Below are 25,065 nucleotides of genomic sequence, written 5' to 3' on the forward strand. Positions count from 1 at the left end.
CAATGGTATTTCCATCAGGCTTAGGGGTTTCCCAGGCACAGAGATCCCAAAATGGCCTAGTCTACCTGGGTCCTCACCCTAAAGCTGTCCACATTCCCACTGAAAGCCCCAGAAACACTCTGTCCTACAGAGAAGGTCACATCATATTCCAATCTAGATGATTATCTCAGCAGCTGGCTTTGTTTCTTGAGAAACTCTGAGGCCAAAGTTCAGTTTTCTGAGGAAGAGAGCCCACTCATTAAAGAGGTGCTTCTTCCATCCTACAATTAAAGGCCAGGAAGGGCTTTTGTTCTAGATCCTTTACTAGAGTCCAGCTATGGCAGGTGGCTATCATTATTCTATTTTACAGGTGAGACAGACGGATGGACAACAGAGACAAACAGGTTCAGCATCTTGCCATGTGACTCCAGTAAGGCCGTGGTGTGGCTATGACTGAAATTCCAGTCCTTGGAACCCACCCACAATTCAGTAGACAGATCTGAAGCGGGCCACCTTCTCCCCACATGCACATGATTCTTATCTAAGCCTGAGAGGGTTTAACAATGAAAAAACTAACAAGAAGGTCACTCTGGCTAGGCAAAACCTTTAATGCCCACTTGAGTTTTACCAGTGCCAGAATCAGACTACCTGGGACCTGCTATGGCCAACAAAGGCACTGTTCTACCTGTACAATGCCAGCATCACAGACCAGAGTGAGTACCTCCACAGGCATGTTTTGTTTGGCCTTACTGCATCTCTGGCTTTCTGTGCCAGCATGTCTGGGTCACTTTATTACTCCCAGGACAACCTGATATGGGATGGAAAAGACTGCAAGCTTTGGAGTCAAGCTGACCTAGGTATAAACTCCCACTCAGTCACTTAACTGGTTGAGGGATACCAGGAGCCAGTCATTTAGCTATCAGGAGTTTCACATGTCAACTGGGAATAAACCCCCCTACCTTGGAAAGTTATTGTGTGGGTTCTATGAAATAGCATGTCATTTCCACGAGGGAAGATACCACGTGCAGCTTATGGCCAGCACAGTGCCTGCCTCATGGTAGATGCTCAATAAATTTTGGTTGCGTAAATAAAAGACCCAACACAATGCCTCATACATAAGATGTACTCCATAAAGGTTCATTTCCTTCCCCTTTCCGGTAGGGATGCTAAATTTAGAGCATACCCCAAGGTGGTAATGATGGCCCATAAGTCCTACACTCGTGGATCCACCACAGCCTCCAGGAAGGTTTTGAGATGCCACTGCAGCAGCCAGTCTGTGCAGCTCAAACAGGATGGGTGGGTAGCTTCTATCCAAAGGATCCCCAGCCAAATGTTCTTTATGTCCTGGCCTCAGGGAGCATGTGTGCCGAGAAATGGTGCTGACATAACTTGCTCTTCTGCACACAACCCCTCTGTTCACCAAGAGGAAGTAACATACGGTATGTTGTCTAACGGGCTCTGAAAATCCTTGAGCAAAGAGACAGAAGATGGAATTTCAATCCAGGGGCGATCTGATGAACTCACCCTATGCTGCTGTGTCTAAAACCTCTTCCTACGTACAATACTGGGCGACTGGCAATTCTCTGATCCACGTAGCCCTCTGCAGAGGCTGGCCGACGGAACAGGCTCCTCTCCCAGACTGTCTTTTGTTAATAGCTGGCAACAACCCACCTGGTATTAGCACCACTGGCCAAAGACAATAGTTGGGCAAGGTGGGCATAAGGCCCAAGTCTACTAGGAGATGCCTCAGAGGGTGTGTCTAAAGCGCTGGAATCCCATCCCTCCTGGAATCAGCTGAACAAATATTTGCCCCCAAAGAGAATCAAAGCAGGAGGGAACGGCGAGGTCATCACACAAACCAACAGGAACTATTTAATCATTTATCCCCCCAGGGAGTTCATTTACAGAATGGCTTTCAAGTCTGGTCGGCCTTAGCTGGAGAGCTCTCCACCTTTACCTCCCCAACCCCACCCCAGTCATCTGACCTCTACTGACTTGACCCCTTTGTATTTTACAAGAACTAGCAGCAGGAAGAGTTAATGAAGTTGCAAAGAAATGGGAAATAAGACGGGGGAAGGGTTCCAGGGCAAACTAGGAGGTCTCTTGCTCAGAGGTAAACTGAAGTGCCACGCCCTAGGCCCAGCCTATGGATAATTTGCATTCTTGAGATTCCAGAGTCCCCGGTGCAAGGCCCCTTCCACCTCAGCTCCTTCAATAGATGACTTATTTCCCAAAGCCTGCTCAATTTTCTGGGTATTCTGAGGGGACCAATACCTCTCATAAGCCCTGCACCTCCCCTACGCAGGGAGAGAAGCAAGGAAATTAGGACCCATCTCACTGTGGAAGAGCAAAAACTGCCTACAATGACCATTGGTAAAGAACCTCTCACCACTGTCTCCTCCTAATTTGGTGATGGGCAAGAGAATTCTTCCTCCCTAAGAAAGGAATGAGGCATGACTCCTGGGCCTAGAAAGTGCGTCTGGAACCAGTAACAACTACTACTATGGAAACTTGCTGGTGCCAGTCACTGCGCAAATTAGCTCCGAGATTTACAATATCCTACAAGGCAAAGAGGGCTTGCCACGTTTTTTTAGTGGAAGAAACCGAGGCTCAAGGTAAACTGGCCTGTCCAAGGTCACACAGCTGGTTAAGTGACCGGGCTGGCACTCAAGCCTAGGTCAGTCTGTTCCCGAAGTCTGTCACTGAATCTCAATGTCCTGAAGACCGGGTTCTTGCTTTGCCAGCACACAGTGCTCCATGAAGAGGCCCCAGGACCCTGGCCGGAAAGCAACAGGCAGAACAGCTGGAGCTCCCCAACCGACCCCAGGCAGCGAGGTGCAAAGTCCCCGGGCTTAATGCGTGACACAGCAAGAGCTCGGCAAACAGGCCAGCCATGCAGAAAGTTACACACTTGGGAGCAAAGGAACATAGGGGAGCAGTGCAAACACGGCCAGCCCACTGGCACAGCTTACACTGCCCTAGAATCTGACCATCCTCAGCCATCCAAGCCAGTGGGAACTTCTGCCTGGCCGTGCCCTGTTCTGAGAGGAGAGGAACATGTATGCAAACTCTGAAATAAAGGGGAACTTGAGTTGTGGGAGGGAAGCCCAGGACAGGACTGACATCCCGGGGGGAGTAAGAATGGAGGAGCTCACAGGCGTTACGCTCAGCAGCCCTTTCTGTGGTGAGGGGAGCACTGACTGGACTCACTTCCCACTCGCAAAGATTTGGGGCCAAATAAACACACAGGCTGTTTTCTTCCGCTGGGAAACTGGAACACGAGTATGAAAGAGCGGGGCCGTGAGGGTGACCGGAATGAAAGCTGCCTGGTCCTTCAAGATCTAGGTCATCTGTATTTGAGAAGAGCTAACCTCTTGCGGTGCAAGGAGGCCAGTCACATCTCCTTAACAAACAATACCTCCAATAATCACCCGGCACGACAGTATGGAGAAGCAGGGGAGAGGCTGTTAGGGATCTCTCTGACCAGAAGCCAAGAGAAAGGGACACACAAGGGGCGTGGTCCTTACCCAGCCGCCGTTCTCCTGGATCCAAGGCTCTAGGTGGTCGTTCAGGTAAGTGGCCATCCAAGTTGCGATCCGACTCACCAATACCTGCATCTCCTTGTCTACGCTTTCCACGCACAGTGCCCCACCGAAGGAGAAAAAGGCCACAATGCGACCCCAGTTCACCCCATCCCGGAAGAGTTCGTTCACTACCTGCTCAAAGCTCTGATATGCTGTCCCTGGGGTGATGTGAAGCTGGGATGTCAGGTCGCTGAATGCCCGCCGGTACCTCAGTTCAAACTCATCCCCGGCCTCCCTCAGCGCCTGCTTCACCGCTGCCATGGGGATCACCTCCCGGGCATCCAAGCTGCTGCTGTGGCCAGTGGCTCCATTCACCGCAGGGCTGTCCGCCAAGTGCCAGGATGGGTTGCCATTGATGGCACTGGGGGTCTCCATCTCTGATTCAGTCCCTTCTGGGGCCTCAGTTCTGTTCTCTTCCACATCACTAAACTGACTCCAGCTGTATCCTTTCTGGGAAAGCTTGTAGGAGAGAAAGTCAACCACCAGCTCCCGGTTGCTCTGAGACATTTTTATAATAGGGATGGGCTCGACCAGTCCATTGTCCAAAACACCTGCTCACTCACTGAGTCTGTTCTCTGCTTGGTGGTTCTCTTCTGAGATCCAAAGCCAAGATAAGGTTCTGATGGAAGAGAAAGAGCTTCAGGAAAAAAAAAAAATTAATATGCATGCCATTTACCCTACAATATCCCATTCCCCCTGGAGGTACCAGAACTGGTTTCTTTGTGGCTCTTAGGAAGGTCTGGGTCTAGCTTCCAGGAGACTTCAATGAAGTCAAATTGAAAGCACCAGTGGGCTCTTTCTGAATCATCACAGGCTTTTTTTTTTTTTTTTTTTTTTTACTCCAGCCACCCCTTTTTCTCCGAAATGCCTTCCTCAGAAAGTCACCCGCACGGGCAGTCTGCCCCCCATCCCCACCCCCGCACCACCTACATTCAAATCCGTCTCAGGCGACCGCAGGCAGGTGCAACCCCCGGAAGATCTTTTGTAACATAGGTCGGGAGAAGAGGTGGCAGCCGGGATGCCGGCAACTCAGCCGGCCTCACGGCGGCTGGCAAAAAAAGGAGCTCTGGCCGGAGGGATCATGCGACCCAGCAGGCTGGGAGCCCAGAAGGCGATACAGGAATTACGAAGCTCAGGAACCGGCCCCCTCGCTTGCTTCCTCCTCCATCGCCCGGATCGAGGGCGGCCACTCGGCAGCGGCCTCCTGCCACCCGAGAGCCCAGCCCCCTCGCTCTTGCACGCCCCTTGGCTCTCCGCCTCCTACTGGGAGCCAGGAGAACTCTCCCGGAGGTGGCTGGTGTGGGGTTTAGGTTTTTTGTTGTTGTTGTCGTTTCTATTTAAGTACCAGCCCGGGGTAAGGCTTCCGAAACCCTGAAGGTACTTCTCAATGGGGTTCAAGGTTTCGAGAAGGGACAGAAGGAGGGGGAAACTGCCTCGGATCTGCGGTCTGACTTCGGAAAGGCCATCCCCGGGCCTTTCCCGGAGGCTGACGGCCGGGGACCCCCCAGAAACACCGCCGATTTTCTTTGAATTCCCCAAAGGCCCTGGACGTAGCGGCGGTGGTGGGGGATTGCCGGGTCTTCCATTCCCCGCACGGACACAATGGCCGCCGGCGCCCTGCACAAAGAGGGGGTGAGGGTGAGGCTCCGGGCCTCTCCTCAGGTCAGGGAGAGGGCCTGAGGCCTGCTCGAACGTCTCCCCCCCACCCCCCGCCCAGCTGAGACCACGTTTTCCTGAGGACAGGCCCAAGGTGGCTTCCTGGCGCCCCCGGGAGGCCTTGGGGGCCGGGGGCTGCACCTCTCCGGAGCCCGGGGCGGGTGGGCTGCGGCCTGGTGGCTTCTCCCGCGCGCTAGGCCGGGTACCCGCCGGGCCACCGCCCCGTTGCCAGGCAACCGCTCTCCCTCAGGGGCGCCCCCTAGCCCTTTCAAGAAGGAGGGGTCTCGCCCCCGGCGGTCCGCCCCGGCGTAGCCAATCAGTAAGTCCAGTCGGCACGGAAGCGGGACGGCGAGGGCTCCCATTGGGCGCAGCGCCTGCCACGCACAGGGGAGGCGGTGCTCTCACCTGCGAGCCCCGCGAGCCGTGGGGGGCCACGTCCCCCCTTCATCGGCCAGGTAGTTTCCAGACGCGAGGGCTCTTCGTAGCCAAGTTCCGCGCTGCGGACCCGGGCCGGCCTACCTGGCTGACGGCTCGTGCTGTCTCTTCCGAACGAGCCGGCCTCAGTTTCCCCTGAAGAGACCGGGGGAACTTGCAAGCTCAGTCACTTCCGGTGCCGCGGCAGCGCGCGCGAGCCCGAGACGCAAAGGGAGTGCGCGCCTTGAGGACTGGCGTCAAGACCTGGGACGGAGCGCCCCCTTGCGGCAGATCTGGGGAATATGGAGACGCAAAAAAAAAAAAAAAAAAAAAACCCCAAAAAGTCAACGTTTATATTCACATTTCGGTGCGTTCATTTAGTCAGTGTCCTCTATCTGTGTTTATATATCTAAAAAGCGTCGCGTTATAACTAAGAACGTTGTGTCTGGGATTCCAACTCTGCCAGCTGGGGAAGTTATTCAACTGCTCTGTGCCTCAATGTCCTTAACTGTAAAATAGGTGAAAACACAACCTCCCTTATTGAGTTATTGTGAGGATTGAAAGAGTTGTTGTTTGTAAAATCTGTAGTACAGTGTGTGGTCCATAGTATATGCTGCATAAATGTATTCAACAAATGTTTATTATTTGGGTTGCTGAAGATAGAAACAAGACAAGACATGATCCCTGCTTTCATGAAGACTTAAACCCTTGAGCTGGAGACAGTAAACAACTAAGAAAATACACAAACAAGGAAATTTCAAATAGTGACTAGTGCTATGAAATAAGTAAATCAGGTTATTGTCATAGAGTGAAGGGAGTGTGCTGCTTTAGACTGGGTACCCAGGGATGTAAACCCTGCCCTGCCAGCCCAGTGAGAGAGGCATTTGTTCAACAATTGCTTATGTGGGATGGCCAGGGGTGGCCTCTTGGAAAAGAGACCTAGAACCCAAGACTTAAAATATAAGAAAATGCTGACCCATGGTGAGAAACCAGAGAACAGCAACCTCGGTAGAGGGAACAGCTTAATGCAGAATGTTCTTCAGAACAGGACGATGTTGGCATGTTCCAGAAACTGGAGAAGCAAGTTGAGGGAGGAGAAATGTGGCATGGCAGGAGGTTGGAAAGTTGACCATAGAAGTGAGTTAGACTTGAGTCTAAACATTGAGGGGCTCCTGGGTGGCTCAGTCGGTTGGGCATCCGACTTCAGCTCAGGTCACGATCTCGCGGTTCGCGAGTTCGAGCCCCGCATCGGGCTCTGAGCTGATGGCTCGGAGCCTAGAGCCTGCTTCCGATTCTGTGTCTCCCTCACTCTCTGCCCTTCCCCCGTTCATGCTGTGTTTCTCTCTGTCTCAAAAATAAATAAACGTTAAAAAAAAAAAATTAAACATTGAGAGGTGTTTTATGTTAAATTAATTAATTAAAAATAGGTATACGGGAACACTGAATATTAGAAATATACATGGGGCGCCTGGGTGGCTCAGTCGGTTAAGCGTCCGACTTCAGCTCAGGTCACGATCTCGCGGTCCGCGAGTTCGAGCCCCGCATCGGGCTCTGGGCTGATGGCTCAGAGCCTGGAGCCTGCTTCCGATTCTGTGTCTTCCTCTCTCTCTGCCCCTCCCCCGTTCATGCTGTGTCTCTCTCTGTCTCAAAAATAAATAAACGTTAAAAAAAAAATTAAAAAAAAAAAAAAAAAGAAATATACAAAGGGCTCCTGGGTGGCTGAGTTGGTTAAGCTACCAACTCTTCATTTCGGCTCAGGTCATGACCTCATGGTTTGTGGGATTGAGCCCCACATCAGGCTCAGCGCTGACAGCGCAGAGCCTGCTTGGGATTCTCTCTCTCTCTCCCTCTGTCTCTCTCTCTCTCTCACTGCCCCTCCCTCTCTCTCTCTCAAAATAAATAAATAAACTAAAAAAAACTACTTTAAAAAAATAAAAATATACAGAGAGCATAGAATGAGAAAAGTAAGTCCTCTTCCCATGTCTGCTTTCCAATCCACAGTTCCCCCCACATCAATCACTTTCTTCTGTAGTCTTTCAGAGATGGTCACTGTATTCACAAACAAATTATGTGTACAGATTTTTTACACAAATGCTAGCTTGCTATAGACACTTCTACATCTTGCTCTTCTGGCTGAGCTCTACATTTTTGGTCTGCCTCGATTTAAAAAAAAAAAATTTTAACATTTTATTTATTTTTGAGGCAGGGAGAGACAGAGCATGAACAGAGGAGGGTCAGAGAGAGGGAGACACAGAATCTGAAACAGGCTCCAGGCTCTGAGCTGTCAGCACAGAGCCCGACGTGGGGCTCGAACTCACGGACCGCGAGATCGTGACCTGGCTGAAGTCGGCCGCTTAACCGACTGAGCCACCCAGGCGCCCCTGCCTCAATTTTTAAAATTAACACACAACTTTATATAAATACCTGCCTTAATTTACTTGCCTAATATTCTCTTTGGGTACATTTGGGTAGTTTCCATTCCTTTCTTATTACAAACAATACTATAACTCATCCATTCGTTATTTTGCGTACGTGGGAGTTTATGTTAGGTACATTCCTGGAAGTAGAATGCCAGTAAGTGAGTACACGAACTTGTTTTTGTTTTGTTATAATGGATATTGGCAAAGTCCTCTCCCATCAGTTGTACCAGTTTGTCCTCTCCTGTCAGTGAAATATGAGAGTGCCTGTCCTCACATCCTGAACTGCAGCGTGTTGCCACTGAGATAGATAAAAACGAAGAGGCACTTTTATTTTTCTTTCTTCTTTTTATTTTTTCACCAAGAGTGAAGTCGAGAAATTTTTCATATTGATGAGTCTTCTTCTGGGGGGAGTTTGTTGTGGTGAATTCTCTATTCATTTCATTTGCCCTTTTTTTCAGTTGGTCTTTCCATTGAGCTTTGTCTCATTGATTTATAGGAATTTTTATCCTTTTTTTCTACATCTAAGCTGTAAATATTTTTCCAGTTTATTTATTACCATGGACAAACTTTTACTTCGTATGTATTTTAATGTATCAGTCTTTTCCTTTGTGGCTTCCAGGTTCTATGTCATTCTTAGGAAGACTTTCTTCAATTCAATATTAGAAAAAAAATTCTCTGTACTCATCTAGCTTTTACTTGGCTTCATATTTTATATTTCAATCCTGTGCCATCATAAAGTCACTTTGGTATATAGGCTGTGAGGCAGGAATCCACAATTTTTTTTTTTTCCAAATAATACCCAGTTACCCCATGACTATCATCTTTTCCCAACTCATTTGATATGTCTGTATTATCATAATCTACATTCCCAAGTGTATGGGGCCAATTTCTGAACTTTCTATTGTGTTCAATGGGAGAGTTTTAAACTGGGGCAGGATGTGATCTGCTTTCCTTTTTGAAACCTCCAGTGTCAATATGAAAATTATCATCATGGAAGTCTATGATGTGCTTTGGGGGTCCAGCAGAGGGCAGATCAACCCAGCCCAGAGACATGGGCTTTATTGAACTGGTCCTTAAAAGGAGAATAGGATTTTGCCTGGAAGAGAAGGGAAGTAAGGGGCATTTTAGGCAGCAGGCACTGCCTGAGCAAAGGCATGGAGGTCTAACCTGAGAGTCAATGGTGTGTTCTAGAAATAAATTGGGATGGCTGAGAAGGGAGTGGTGGTAGCAGAGACTGAATGTAAATGTGTAAATGCATGTTCAGGACACTGCATAGACACTGGAGGAGCCAGCCAGGAAAGGACGTGAAGAGATTTATATTTTGGAAAGATGGATAGAGCCTTTTGGGAAGGGAATTTTGCAATATTTACCAAAAGCCTTAAACACCAGTCTGGGAAGATCATTGAGAAATGATCTTTGATTGGAATTGAATTTAAGAAGTGAAATGCATCCAAAGATTTATCCACAGAGATGTTTGTGCAAGGTTATTTATTTATTTATTTATTTTTAAATTTTTTTTAATGTTTATTTATTATTGAGAGAGACAGAGACAGAATGTGAGTGGGTTAGGGGCAGAGAGAGGGGGAGACACAGAAGCAGAAGCAGGCTCCAGGCTCCAAGTGGTCAGCACAGAGCCCGACGCGGGGCTCGAACTCAGGAGCTGTGAGATCATGACCTGAGCCAAAGTCGGACGCTCAACCAACTGAGCCACCCAGGTGCCCCTGTGCAAGGTTATTTATAACACCAGAAAGAAACATTAAACTAAGAAGGGCAATAAATAGGGTGACGGTTTGCATGGGTTAAATTCCCACGTTAAGATTGTTAACTGAGGTATATTTAATATAGTGGGAAAAGGCTCCAAACATAACACTTAAAAATTACAAAAATTGTGATTTATAAAAATATATATTACATGCAAGATGTAGTAGAAGGAATTATACCAGAGTTCAAAAGGTAGTTATTGTTGAGTAGTCAAATTATGGGTGATTCTCTTTTTTTAAATACTTTTCTGTGTTACCTAACATGACTACATTGTTTTCATTGGAAAACACTGTTTTTTTAATGATTAATTTTTTAATTTTTTTAAATGTTTATTTATTTTTGAGAGAGAAAAACAGAGTGCGAGCAGGGGAGGGGCAGAGAGAGAGGGAGACACAGAACCCTTAGCAGGCTTCAGGCTCTGAGCTGTCGGCACACAGCTGCACGCAGGGCTTGAACCCACAAACTATGAGATCAAACCTGAGCCAAAGTCAGACACTTAAGCCACTAAGCCATCAAGGCTCCCTGGAAAACATGTTTTTAAAAACATGTTTGCTGAGATTTAGATGATGAGGTAATGCTTGTGGTGTAATGTTAAGTGAAAATAAAAGTATACAAAATTAGGGGCTCTTGGATGGCTCAGTCAGTTGAACTTCCAACTTCAGCTCAGGTCATGATCTTGCAGTTTGTGAGTTTGAGCCCCGCATGGGGCTTGCTGCTCTCAGCGCAGAGTCTGCTTCAGATCTTCTGTCCCCTTCTCTCTCTGTCCCTCCCCTGGTTGTGCCCTCTCTATCTCAAAAATAAATAAAACATTAAAAAAAATTTTTTAAAGTACACAAAATCAGATATGTGATACAATCTCATCTCTAAATACCATGCATAGGAGAAAGGCTAGAAAATCAATGTGATAAAGACAAAATCCTTACACGGATGCGAAAGAGAAATGGAACAGAGTGGTCAGTAAATCTGAAAAGATGCTCAACCTCACTAGTTATCAAGGAAAATGAAAACTAAGACCTCAGTGCGATACCATTTCACACCCACCAGACTGGCAAAAAGGAGAAAATCCAATAAAATCAAGTGTGGTTCCAAGAATATGGAACAACTTTGGGGAAAAAAATGGATTACTACCTAGTAGAATTGATGATGCCCAGCAATTCTATTCTTTGATACGTGCTCTGAAATAACCCTTGCACATGTACTGATTCAAGTATAAGAATATTTATAGCATCTGAATGCCTGGCTGGCTCAGAGGAGCATGTGACTTGATCACAGGGTCGTGAGTTTGAGCCCCACGTTGGGTGTAGAGATAATTAAAAAAAAAAAAATTTTAAAAGAACATTTATAGCAGTACTACTTATAATGGCAAAAATTTGGAACTACTCAAGTGTCCATTATAGCAAAATGGTTTAACAAATAGTAGTATATTTATACATAGTAATATGATACAATCAGAAAATAAGTGGATTTAGTTACATACAGCATGAAAGAATCTTAGAAACATGTTGTATGAAAAAATTGTAAGAGAATAATGAAGTATGACTCCATTTATACATAGTTTGAAAACAGGAAAAACTAATCTACATACTACGGAGGATTTGTGGTAGCCAGCCTCATCCAAGATGGCCCCCAAAGATCCCTCCCTCCTGGTATTCACGTCCTTGTGTAGTGCCCTCCCACAACATATCAGAGCTGTTCTATGTTACTGATGGCAAATGGCTGAGGTGATGGTATGTCACTTCCCAGACTAGGTTATCTCTTTCTCTCTCTCATCACGCACTCTGGGGGTAACCAGCTGCCATGTTGTGAGCAGCCGTACAGAGAGGCCCATGTGTGGTGAGGAACTGAAACCTTCTGCCAACAGTCATGTGAAACTCCTCCTGCCCCAGCCTCCAGGTGATTATAGCCAACAGCTTGACTACAACCTCATCTGAGACCCTGAGCCAGAACCACTCTGTTAAGCTGAATTTCTGACCCTAAGAAACTGTATAAAGATAGTATTTGTAATTTTAAGCTGCACTGTAGCTATAGATAACTAATACAGGGATATATACCTATGTGGTAAAATTATTAAAAAATGTAAAGGAATAAGAAACACAAAATTCAAGATAGCCATTGCACATTAACAGGGGTGGGCTCAGGATGAACTGGGGAATCAGATACGATTCAAAGTTTGAAAGATAATGGAAATGTTCTTATTCAATTGAATTGTACATATATATTCAGAATTTGTTGCCTCATTTTTTATACATACATATATTTGTATTTGTACCTACTCAATATCTCATACAATCAATTTTAAAAATACTGGAAGGATGGGGCATCTGGGTGGCTCAGTCAGTTAAGTGTTTGACTCTTGATTTCTGCTCAGGTCATGATCTCATGGTTTGTGAGATAGAACCCTGCTTCAAGCTGTGTGCTGGGATTCTCTCTCCCTCTCTCTCTGCCCCTCCCCTGCTTGCATGCTCTGTTTCTCTCTCAGAATAACTAAATTTTTAAACAAAATCTTAAAAAACTAAACTAAAAAAAAGACTGGAAGGAATTACAAGTAAGAAAGCATTAGTTTTAAAATGAGAAATTAAAATAAACATAAAAACATAAAAATACATAAATATGAGCATGTAAGGATATAGATATGAGGATTTGCTATATTTATGAAAAGATCTCTGAAAGATACGTACTCATCTTTTTAACACTAATTTTTTTTTTTATAAATCTTTTTTTTTTTTTCAATGTTTTTTATTTTTATTTTTGGGACAGAGAGGGACAGAGCATGAATGGGGGAGGGGCAGAGAGAGAGGGAGACACAGAATCGGAAACAGGCTCCAGGCTCCGAGCCATCAGCCCAGAGCCAGACGCGGGGCTCGAACTCACGGACCGCGAGATCGTGACCTGGCTGAAGTCGGACGCTTAACCGACTGCGCCACCCAGGCGCCCCAACACTAATTTTTTAACTGAGGGAGAGGGATTGGTGATGGGGTGTGGTAAGAGGCATAGGGCTTTTTCACTTTTACTTCATGTATGTTTATGAACCCAGATGGATCTCGCTGCAAATCTTAACTCTGGTATGTGGCCTTGGGCCGTTCATGTCACCTCTCTTGAGCCTCCGTTTTTTCCATCTGGAAATTGGATATAATTGCACCTACCTGGCAAGGTTGTTGCAAAGATTAAGTGAAGTCATGGATGTACAGCACCTTATATATACCTTCCACTCTGTCATAAGCATTTTTTTTTTTTTTTTTTTTTTTTTGTAATTTAAAAACCTATTTAAACAGAAAAGATCTCACATATTGAAGTATCTGGCCTACGGACCAAGCCAGTGGCCACTACAAATGAAGAGGATGGAATTTCAAGGGGTTCTCTCTCTTTCCTCTTCCCAAAAGACAAAGGCCCCACTTGAGCCTGGCTACCACTGATTTTACATGAGCTTATTGAAAAGAAACCCTTGCATCAGCGGTCACTCCCTCCCCCCCACCCCCAGCACTAGCAACCATCAATCTACCTTCTGTCTTTATGGATTTGCTTCTTCAGGAAATTTCTTATAAATGGAGTCATACCAATTTGTCCTTTTGAGTCTGGCTCCTTTTACTTGTATGTTTCAAGTTCATCTGTGTTGTAGTATGTATCGGTACAATTGATTTTGTTAAAAAATACTACTCCTTTGCATGGATTTACCACCCCTTATGGATCCATTCATCAGTTGGTGGACATTTGGGTTGTTTCCTATAGTCTGTTGTTTTTAATCACAGATTCCTAAGATCTCTATAATCCTTCCCCAAGAGGAATTCCACATCAGCCATGAAGAAAAAGACCAGGAAACACCTGTAGAGCTCCCTTTGCTTGGGTGGATGGGAATTATGGAAGACAGAGTGGTGCCCCCTTCTCAGGGATCCTTTGGATGGCTGTCACCAATGGCTCACACTTGCAACTTTCTCCAGGCAAGTGTTCTTGGGTGACTGTAGCCACTCTGCCTGGAGGTATTTGAGAGTTAGTCACCACCCATAGCCAATGACTGGCTGGTGTCTATTCTCCACGAAGTAGGAGGACTCCATCAAGCTGGAAGGCAAGTACAGATTTTTGGTTTGGTGACCACTGGTTAGATGTCGGAGGGACTGACATCTAATGGCACAGAATGAAGGAGCAGATTTGGGGAGGCAAAGGTAGAAGTTGGTTGTTTTCTTCTCTCTCACTTTCAAAAAATAAGAGTTTGAAGAGTCTGAGTAACTTTCCACCCCACTGGCTCCTCCTCCTCCTCTCTCCTTCGCAGACTTCTCTCCCCTACCATACTTCCATTATAAAAAACAATAAATTCAAATCACACAAATAATACATGGCCACATTCCTTTCTAAAGCAAAGATAAAACCCACATTATCTATCCTTTCTGTCCACAATCCAGTTTAATTCCTTCCCTCTGAAGTTCCCACATTTGTCAGTTTGTTGTGAATTCTTTCATACCTTTCTGTCATATATACATCTGTGTTTAATTTTTTAAATTTTTATTTATTTTTGAGGGGGGGCAAGCAGGGGAGGGGCGGGGGGGGGGACAGAGGACCCGAAGCAGGCTCTGTGCTAACAGCAGAGAGTCCTATGTGGGGCTCAAACTCACAAACTGCAAGATTATGACCTGAGCTATAGTTAGATGCCCAACCAACTGAGCCACCCAGGTGGCCCATACATCTGTGTTTAGAAGAGGCAATGTAGGGCAATGGTTAAGGGTTTGGCCTCTGGAGTTGGACTTCTTGTGTTCAAATTCTGGCCTGTCACATTCAAATCATGTGACCTTAGAGAAGCTGTCTACCCTCTCTGAGCCTCAATTTCCTCAATCTGCAAGGCGAAAATGAGGACATTACCTACCTCATAGAGTTATTATTAGGATGAAATAAGTTAATAAGTATAAAGTACTTCAAACAGTGCCTGGTATATGGTAAGTGCCAGGTAAGTGCTAGATGTCATTATTTATACACACCCACAGAAAAAGTACAGCATTGTTTTGCATATTTTTTTAAATTCAAATTCAGGTTAGTTAACATACAGTGTAGTATTGGTTTCAGGAGTAAAACCCAGTGATTCATCACTTATATAGAATACCCAGTGCTCCTCCCAACAAGTGCCCTCCTTAGTGCCCATCACCCACTTAGCTCATCCCCCCCACCTACCTCCCCTCTAACAACCCCTAGTTTGTTCTCTGTATTTGCATATTTTTAAAAAACATAATGGTTTCAGGGGGGCCTGGCCGGCTCAGTCTGTGGAGCATGCGACTCTTGATCTTGGGTAATGAATTGAAGCTCCACGTTGGGGATAGAGTTTACTTAAAAAAATAAATGTAACAAAACCATAATGGCTTCAGAATGAATTCATATCAATCAGCAATTTGTTTTTTAACCAAAAATGTGTCTCAAAAATACTTCCCTGTCAGTCCGGATCAATCGAACTCTTTTTGAACTGATGCTTAGTATCCCATGTTATACCCAGTTCATTAAAATGCCTTCCTACTTACGGACACTTAGGTGGTTTCCAATTTCTCACAACTACAATGCAGTAGCCTACTAATTGATTTCCCTTTTTCCATTCCTGTTCTCCTTCCCTCTGTTTTCAGCACAGTAGCCAAAATTATCCCATTAAAAGCAGAGAGCTGACCAATGCTCAAAACCCTCCCAGGCCTCCCACCTCATTCAGAGTAAAGATCAAAGTCTTCACAATAGCCCAGTTGGTCTGCCAGAATATCTCCTGACATTCTCCTCCTTGTCCAGTTGATTCAGCCACCCTGACTTCCTAGCTATTTCTAAAACACGCCTGCTATGCTCTTCCTTCAGCTATCTGGATGGCTCACTCTTCACCTTCTGCAAGTCTTTGTCCAAATGTCCCTGAACTACCCTACTTAAAATTACAACACTCCACATGGAGGCCAAAACAGTGATGGTGAAATTGTGGGTAGACTGGACCAGATGTGTCTGCCCTTTCAGCTCTAAAATGCTGCTTTGGTGATTTCAGACCTCACGGTCTGCCATTCATGAAGAATGGGAACTTGAGACTCCGTCTAGAATGTCATCAATGCAGAAGGAATGACGGGAGATGAATCCCTTGGGTCAGGCTCACCCCTTGGAACGACTTGGGAAGTTCTCACACACATCCTGGCCCGAGGCACTGCTCATTCACTCACTCACCTACTGAGCACCTTCTGTCTAGTACGCCCTGGACCCAGCACAGGTCTGCTGCCCCTGCTCTCCTAATGTAAAGCGAGCTCCCTTTATCTCCACCCCAGCCTGGGCCTGGCTACTCCGTGGCCCTGCAGGTCCCTAGTAGCTGGGTGATTGATGTGTCTGCTGAAAGTGGGAGGCCACAGTGTAGGCAGACCCTGTCCTTCCTTTGTCTCTGTCCAGCCCCTGCCTTCCTCCTGTCATTGTTATCTGCCCCTTGGGGCCTGGAGAGCAAATGATTTTGCATTTACCACCTCCTAATATACTACATCATTTATTTACCTTGTTTAGAGTCTATCTTCTCTAGTGGAATGTCAGGTTCCCAAGGACAGAGATTTTGTCTGTCTTTTCACTACTCTATCCTCACATTCAGTACAGTGACTGACACACGGTAGGTGCTCAATTCATGCTGTAGTAACCGTGCCTCTGTACCTCTATGTGAAAGTAGATGAATATCTCTTGGAACTAAACCTAGAAATAGAAGTCCTAGGTCACAGGGCATACATGTTTGATATGGGTGAAAAATGGTACCTTCTTGCTTAAATTAAATTTAAATTTATTTTAAATTTCAGTATTACTAGTTGAGGCCAACCACCTTTGCATGTCTTTTCTTTTTTAATTTGAAGGTCCAACTGGCTTTATTAAGGGGTTCATGAATCTGGCAGCATCCCATCTACCAAACAGAGAGAGTGTCCCTTTGCATTATCTTTAATGGCCAATTTTGTTTCTTCTTCTAAGAACTGCCCCATCTTCCTCATTTTTTTTTTTCCTGTTGAGTTTTGGTCCTTTTCTCACTGATTCATAGGAGATTTTTTTATTTATATATTGGGTTCTAATTCTTTGTACTATGTGTTGGAAATATTTCACTCAGTCTTTCTTGTTTGTTTTCCTTTTGTCAAACAGAATTAAAAAATTTTTTTAATGTTTATTTATTATTGAGAGAGAGGGGGAGATAAAGCATGAGCAGGGGAGGAACAGAGAGAGAGGGAGACACAGAATCCAAAGCAGGCTCCAGGCTCTGAGCTGTCAGCACAGAGCCAGACGCGGGGCTCAAACTCACAAACTGTGAGATCATGACCTGAGCCGAAGTCAGATGCTTAACCGACTGGGCCACCCTGGTGCCCCTATTCAATATGAGTTTTAGACTCAACTTGGCAAGTTCCATGACAAAACGTTTTATATTGGAAATTTCATCGGAATTGCCTTGAACCCTTCATATGGAAAATTAAAAGCTTTACAATATTGGACCTCCCCACCCACTAACAAAGTATAAAAGTTTTTACTTATTTTTATAGTTATTCAACCAAGCTTTACAGGTTTTAATTTTCAGATAAAGGTCTTAGGTATCTTTTCTTAAATGTTGTAGTTTTTATTACAGCGATCTTCCCCCCTTTTCGCTGCTATTATTTTCTAACTGATTATTGATGGTCTTTAGGGCCAGATGTCCTTAATTCAAATTCCACCTCCTCCATTTATTGATTTTAGACACATTCACTCAACTTCCCTGAGCCTTTGTTTTCTCTTTTATAATACCAGGATGACAAAGCAAGGGACGTAAATGTAATTAAAAGGGAAGGACCAAGCAATCATAAACGGCGAGTTTAAGCCAGTAACGTCAGGGCCTGGACTTAATGAAGACTTTGAGAGACTCCTCTCCTTGGCAGAGAAGCTGAGGGCGAGTCTATGTTGTACACAGGGGACTGACTCTATGTTAGAACGAAGAGAATTTCGATGAACATTCAAGGCACCATACACCACTATAGGGAGAATAATAAATATTTTTCTTCGGTTAAAGTTTTGGGGAGGTCCAAGTGCGCGCCGTTTTGTTACCTGAAGCGACTCCTCATCTCCTCAGTTGGTACCACCTCTCCCGAATAATTTGTAGTCGAGCATTCTGGGCTTTGTAGTAATTTCCTTATTAGAGTTGTTCCACGGGGCTCGCGCAGTTGCTTGAGACTACATTTCCCAGGAGGCTCCCGGGCCGGTTGTTTGCTTGTCCCTCAACATGACTTCCGGCGTCCCGGCGCACTGCTGGGCCAATCGGGAGGGTAAGACTGCCCATTCCTGGCACTCTGATTGGTGCATTCGACTAGAGAGCCTGGGTTCAAATTTTCAACGGTACTGAATGAGGCCCGCGGCGGGTGTTCCGGACGCTCGGTTGTCAGAGCTGAGGTGAGGTGAGCCTTGGGGAGAAACGGGGAGTTGTGGGTGCGGGGCTGCTTTCTCTGCTGCTGTCTGCTGCTCTGCCTGGTTCTCGAACGGCTGGAGGTGGCTCGCCTCTAAGTCCGTAGTGCGGCCCGAGCGTCTTGGCCCGGGCTTCACAGGCGGCGGCGGCGGTGTGTGTGGGCGCCGTCTTGGCCGGGCCGAGAGGGAGCTAGACTTCGGACCACCGCTTTCTTGGTGACAGGATTTTCCCGTGAAGTGTGGCCGGACCGAGGCTGGCGGGCTGCGTCTCGAGGTAGAGACGGAGGCCGGCCGTGGGAAATAGGGGGAAGGAGGGGGTTGGTGGGAGGTTGTAGGCTAATAACGGTAACGACCATTGTTACCACGAAGGGATGAAATAAGCATTCACTGGAGTGAGCACTCTGCGTGCGTTTTCTCGTTCAATTTTCGCACCAAGCCGATGAAGCAGGCGCTATTCGTAACCCCCACTTTATAGAGGAGGAAACAGGCCCAGATTTCAAGAAATGGGTGCAACAGTAGCCCCGCCCTCAAGGAGTGTGGCTTCGGTGGAGGAAAACTGATGTCGGCACAGGCAACTGCATTTAAAAACTATTGTGTAAGAAAGAAAGGTAATAGATACGGTGTGAGAATTGCGGGACAGGTTAATTGCAATTGGAGTTGTCTTTCTATTTGGGGTTTAAAATTCATCCTGTTTTATCTGTATCTGCTTAGCCCTCCCCCTTTGTAACGAATAACTCGGTATTCTTTCCTTTCTAATTTTCTATCCTAGAACGTTTATAGGTTGGAGAGGAAAGGAAAAGTGTGAGCCAGACTATAAAAAGCAGCCCCCCCCCTTTTTTTTGATGTATGGTTTCTTTGTCTCACATACAGTTTTCTAGTAGTTAAGTACCCAGGACTTTCCCCAATCAGTCTTGCTTAGGACCAGACAGCGTCCATCGCTCTCCTGATCTTGCTCTGAGGTCATTGCTTTATGTACTCCCAGGTTCATTCCGTTTTACCTTGTCTTGACATCCTATGACCTTTCTTTGTATTTGTCTCACTCATCGGATGTCAGAATTTGAATTATTTACTACTATGATAAGGATATTCTTCTGTTGTGTCGTCAGTGTATCCTATCATAACCCCTGTCCAGCCACCCCTAGATCAGCCTTGGTTGTTTTGGAGTAACACTGTTGGTGTGGTGTGTTAGCTCAGCGTTAAGTTGCCACTCTCGGGATAAAAGTTACTGTTGCTCCCAGCTCACTTAGCTAATTAATTGACTTTTTGAGGGTGTACCGTGTGCTCAGACTGGTATTAGATACTATGGGTATTCAGATGTATGATGTTCTCGTGGGTTTTCTGGTATGTTTGAGGACAGAAGACTGATTCAGATTGACAAGTGACAATCTGAACAAGACGCGACCGAATTGGAGTCCTCTAGTGTTATGTATCGTAGGCGCCCTGGCAATGTAGAGGTGAGGGAGATCCGTGAGGCTTCAGACAAGCAAGGCGTGTCTTTGTGAAGCAGAGAGGACACATACTGGCTCTTGGTAAGCAGAGTGTGGTTAGACAAGAACTAGAACAGTCTTGGTGCACAGAAGTTGCCCACTTAATATCTGCTGTATTGGATAGGCAAGAGGGCATTATCTAAATTGACTACACAACTGCATATATGAAAAACTGGATGACTTCAGCTAGGTCGGTCAATTTGTTTAAATTTTAAAATTATTTATTTATTTAAAAAAAAAATTTTTTTTAACGTTTATTTATTTTTGAGACAGAGAGAGATAGAGCATGAACAGGGGAGGGGCAGAGAGAGAGGGAGACACAGAATCTGAAGCAGGCTCCAGGCTCTGAGCTGTCAGCACAGAGCCCGACGCGGGGCTCAAACTGATGAACCACGAGATCGTGACCCGAGCCGAAGTCAGATGCTCAACCGACTGAGCCACCCAGGCACCCCTAAATTCTAAAATTATTTAAATGATGCTTAAGTCTGTGTATTCCAAGGTTAATAAAGTTGACTTATCCTGCACTTGCAATTAAGCTTCTCCGGGAGACAGGATTAGGTGAGAAAGTCCTTCATTTTTTGTTTAGGTGCCAGGAGATGATGGGTTCTTCCACGTCCCCTATATATTTTTTCCTTTCAGCCTCTCCTGGGTCTTTTCCCTAATCCTTTTTGAATTGCTGGTGAAGGAAGGAAGAGGAGAGACCTAAATGCCCTTTGGCAAACTGAATTGTCTTTGCAATGAGTAAAGTTAGGAAACAGAATTAATTGACTACAGGGAGACTGAACAGCCCATTCAGTTCTGTAAATAGATCTGTATTTGAGACAGACATAGAGCTCAGAGGTTTTAAGGTACTTGGTGCAAAAAGTATAGATAACTGGGAGGGGTTCTGGGTTTGTTTGCACAGAGAAACTTGATTGGGGAGCAATTAAAGATTAGTGAGAAAGGAGCTTACTTTGGAAACATATAAAAAATACTATATCTACTCATTTAAATAGAAAAAGGTAGTAAAAGTTTTTTTATAAGTGTGCCTACTTATAAGTGCCTACTTAATAAGTGTGCTTACTTATTATAAGTGTGCCTACTATTTGTCCTGAGGTTTGAATAGAAATGCACTCTATTACTCCTTGGTGTCAGTGTTCCTAAATTGCAAGATTTGGAAAGGTAGTTTTAAAGTGGGAATATATAATGTCAAAGACACCAGAAGACAGCAAATGTATACTAAAATTTAAGCTGAAATGACAAGTTAAGAAGTTTGGCATTTGGGGTAGGTTTATGCTATTTAGAACCTAGCTCTCAGAAGCACTCTTTGGTTTGGAGAGTGGCTGGCTATCTCTGGTGTTATGCAGCCCCTTCCTATTCTCTGTTAACCATCTTTACTACAGAGATCATGAACCTGTTATATCACCTTTCTGTTTCTTCCAGGTTCTTGATAACAAGTACTTGCTAGACTTCAGGACTTCAGAAGAGAGGTGAAAGAGTACGTTGCAACTCTGAGTCAAGTCTATAGGCAGGTGGACTGACTGATGGATTAAACCACAAGTAAAGTTGAGTCTACAGTGAGTTACATTAAAAAGGAATAAGAGGTGGGGCGCCTGGGTGGCTCAGTCGGTTAGGCATCTGACTTCGGCTCAGGTCATGATCTCGTGGTCTGTGAGTTCGAGCCCCACGTCAGGCTCTGTGCTGACAGCTCAGAGCCTGGAGCCTGTTTCAGATTCTGTGTCTCCCTCTCTCTCTGCCCCTCCCCTGTTCATGCTCTATCTCTCTCTGTCTCAAAAATAAATAAACGTTAAAAAAAAAATTAAAAAAAAAAAGGAATAAGAGGAACATTAATATATTAGCATCAAAAGTGTTTAACTTTAGGGGCGCCTGGGTGGCTCAGTTGGTTAAGTGTCCGATTTTGGCTTAAGTCATGATCTCATGGTTTGTGGGTTCCAGCCCTGTTTGGGCTCTGTGTTGACAGCTCAGAGCCTGGAACCTGCTTTGGTTCTGTCTCCCTCTCTTTGCTCCTCCCCTGCTTGGTCTCTCTCTCTCTCTCAAAAATGAGTAAACGTTAAAAAAATATTTTAAAGGTGTTTAATGTATCTTAAAAAGTAACATATTTGGGGAAAAATTATTTTATCTAAGTTTATTTACTTAGAGCGAGTGCAAGTTGGGGAGGGGTAGAGAGAGAGAGGGAGAGAGAGACTCCCAAGCAAGCTCCACACTGTTGGCACAGAGCCCGACCCAGGGCTTGAGCCCACAAACCATGAGATCACGACCTGAGCTGAAATCAAGAGTCGAATGCTTAACTGACTAAGCTACCCAGGCACCCCAGAAAATTTATTTAATATGGAAAAGCAAAAGAAATAAATATGATTCACTATTCTACCTTTTAGATAAACTATTGCTAACATTTGATAGATTTCTTTCCAATTTTTTTTCTGTGCCTGTATTTGGTTTTAAAAAGTCATACACTAAAAACTTTCATTATTTTTTTTTTCAACCTGATTAGGTTATGAACATTTTTTCATGTCAGTAAAGTTTGCTACAACATAATTTTAATGGCTACATGGTAGTCCATTAGATGGTTCTACCATAGTATTTTATGCAGTGAAATCCTTGGTGAAAAGAATGCATATTTTCAAGACTTTGGTACATAATACCAATTGCCTCATGGGAGAATTGTGCTGATAAACATACCCACTTAGTACTGTATATTCACACAGGCACAAATTTATATTTTTAAACTATGTAATACATTCACGTGGCACAAAAATAAAAATAATATAAAAATATTTATAGTTAAAAATCTTCTGTCACTGTCTGTCTCACTTCCTGGCATTTAATAGGTAATCAGTTTTTGAGGTTCTTAGGTACATGTGTATCTGCATCCCAAGAAACATACCCTTTGAAGGATGTAAATCTTTACAAGACTGAGTGACTGAGGTTTGACTAGGATTGTAACCTCCTGTAGCCCCACTGTCAACCCTTACAAAACTCAGCTTCTTGTGTTGGAACAGCAGAATACTTGGATATTCTACAAAGATTTCCTTTTAGTATTCTACAGAGATCTGTGCTATTATTTGGTAATAATATTGCCATTATTTGGTAAATGGCATCATTGATTTTTATCAAGGTCCTATTAGTTGTATAAGAGTAGATTAGGGTTTATAAAGTTCTGTGGATAAATTAAATAAAGCAGAACTGAGTTTGTAATCCATAACTCACAAGTTTGGGAGAGAGTCGATAAAAAAAAACTACATTTGCTTGAGGTTTCTGGACAGTGATGAATTACAACAAGTGTCCATGTGTCCTGTGCTGACTTCTGAGTGCTTAGACAGTGAGGGATTGTCATTGGATTTTAAATTGACCCAATTTTGGAAGCTTCATGGATCTGTTTCGGTAAACAGATCCAATTTCAACGTAGAAGTTAGCAAACATAAATGTGGAAACACAAAGTCCATTTACTTCCTTCAGACTTAGTTTGTGACTTTGATTAACAGTTAAAATGACATGCTGGATTATGTTGCCATTTACTGACTCCTGCTAATCCCTTATGTACAAAAAAAAAATGTAGGTAAAATGAAAATAACTCAACTCTATTTAACTTGTGGTTTGGTAACAGGATCTCTTTTCCCTTGTGAAAGTAGGAGAGGGTGTCCCTGGGGGAATGGCACCATTTGGGATGGGACCATTTACTAACTACGCTTCTAATGAAGTCTTGACTTACTTTGTTTACTATGTTACCAGTTGTTTAAGTCATGATTTTTCTTCCAATAGGAACAGGTTAAGATGCAGCTCCCAAACTGGATAGTGAAGTGCTTGAGAGCATCTGTCACACCAAAGTCTTTGTTTTGTTTAGGAGCTGCCAGTCCACTGTTCCAGCTTTCCTTAGAACTTACCCTTTTGCAGTTTTCCCCCACCTCCCCTGAACCTGTGCTTTTTGATTTATAGAGCTTGTCAAGGCTAGTTATTTTTGGTTTGAGAGTGAAGAGGGACAGGACATGATCGAGGTTAATTTCAGGCGAATGTGGAAACAAATTACATTGCTTCTTTTGCAATCTTCCTCGGTTGTGTGTTTTTTCCCTCATTTGTTTCCCTTTTCCATTTATCTCTTCCCTTAGAAAAAGTCAGTATTCATCCTTGTAGAACTCTGTAGGTCTGTCTGTATCTCCTTATCTTGTTGTTGCTGTTGTTCTTTGTGCATTTCTTTCTTTCTTTCTTTTTTAAAATTTTGATTTGAGTATAGTTGACACACAATGCTACATGAGTTTCAGGTATACAACATAGTGATTCAACATCTCTGTAGGTTATGCTATGCTCACCACTGTTTGTATCTTTTATGCATCACTTCCACCAGGTACCCTTCTCTGACCCTCCTGTTCCCCTTCTCTGCACTTCCATAGTGCCTTTGGTTTTCTTCTATTACATCACGGATCACCCTGTATCACAATTGTCTGTATTTTTCCACTCAAATGTGAGTTTCTTTTTTTTTTTTTTTTTAATTTTTTTTCAACGTTTTTTATTTATTTTTTGGGACAGAGAGAGACAGAGCATGAACGGGGGAGGGGCAGAGAGAGAGGGAGACACAGAATCGGAAACAGGCTCCAGGCTCCGAGCCATCAGCCCAGAGCCTGACGCGGGGCTCGAACTCACAGACCGCGAGATTGTGACCTGGCTGAAGTCGGACGCTTAACCGACTGCGCCACCCAGGCGCCCCTCAAATGTGAGTTTCTTAAGGGAAGAGATTCTATATATGCTTTTAGTCTTTGTTTTTTGGAAACAAAAATGAGCTATGTGATATGATGATGGCACTTAATAGGCAGTTCTAAAAGGAAGCTAAGTGGTTCATAATATGGGAGAGGCTTTTACCTCAGTTCTGTTGTAGGATTATTGGTTTGAAAGAGCTATTCACTCAGATGGTTTCTAGTTTTGCAGGAATCTAGAGCTGTGGTAGATTCAGATAATTTTGAAATGTGAAGCTGATTCTCTTCCTTGGCAGTCTGATTTGTTTGGGAGAATGTGGTTGACGCATGTGCCTTTTTTCTTTCTTTCTTTTTTTTTTTTCTTCAGTGAGACCTGTTGACAGAAATTCAATCTTGATAAAGGGGTGCAGGAAGGCATCCAGTTCCCACCATGCCTAGGTCTCTTTCATTTAAACAGTTGGCCCAGACTCTGGCCTGTTCCATTTCCCACTAGGCCTTGTGCTTTTTAATTTTTGAAGGTTTTACATCTTAATTTTATTATTTATGGGAGAAGCAGTGTGGTAAAACTGGCATAGCCGAGTAGTTACTTTTGGTTTTGTTCATGTACTTGTGCTATCACCTTTTATGGAAGAGAGTCAGACTTCTCAATGGATTTGTATTTTGTATTTTGCTTACTTTTTCCCCTTTTTGGGGGAGTTGG

General features: G+C 44.4%; 2 protein-coding genes across 16 annotated transcripts in view; one reads left to right on the plus strand and one right to left on the minus strand.

The window, feature by feature from the left end:
• BCL2L1 (BCL2 like 1) overlaps positions 1 to 5,844 on the minus strand; it is a 51,316-nt gene extending 45,472 nt beyond the window's left edge. The window contains exons 1-2 of one of the 8 annotated variants that reach the window (XR_009248925.1): positions 4,494 to 5,437; positions 3,507 to 4,200 (exon numbers count right to left, since the gene is read on the minus strand). Coding sequence is in view for 7 of the 8 variants with exons in the window: in XM_058685242.1 (XP_058541225.1) it covers positions 3,507 to 4,070 (564 nt within the window). In the remaining variant the exon portion in view is untranslated. Of the gene's footprint in view, positions 1 to 3,506; positions 4,201 to 4,493; positions 5,438 to 5,624 lie in introns of those variants that run through there. The other 7 variants (XM_058685242.1, XM_058685240.1, XM_058685245.1 and 4 more) reach the window with 7 other exon arrangements.
• A 12,218-nt stretch (positions 5,845 to 18,062) lies between these two features.
• Positions 18,063 to 25,065, plus strand: part of TPX2 (TPX2 microtubule nucleation factor) — a 58,340-nt gene continuing 51,337 nt past the window's right edge. For 2 of the 8 annotated variants that reach the window (XM_058685203.1, XM_058685206.1), the window contains exons 1-2: positions 18,106 to 18,181; positions 21,103 to 21,236. The gene's annotated coding sequence lies outside the window, so the exon portion shown is untranslated. Of the gene's footprint in view, positions 18,182 to 18,278; positions 18,468 to 21,102; positions 21,264 to 25,065 lie in introns of those variants that run through there. The other 6 variants (XM_058685211.1, XM_058685207.1, XM_058685204.1 and 3 more) reach the window with 6 other exon arrangements.

This window comes from Neofelis nebulosa, chromosome 9 (genome assembly GCF_028018385.1).
Source record: "Neofelis nebulosa isolate mNeoNeb1 chromosome 9, mNeoNeb1.pri, whole genome shotgun sequence".
Lineage (NCBI taxonomy): Eukaryota > Metazoa > Chordata > Mammalia > Carnivora > Felidae > Neofelis > Neofelis nebulosa.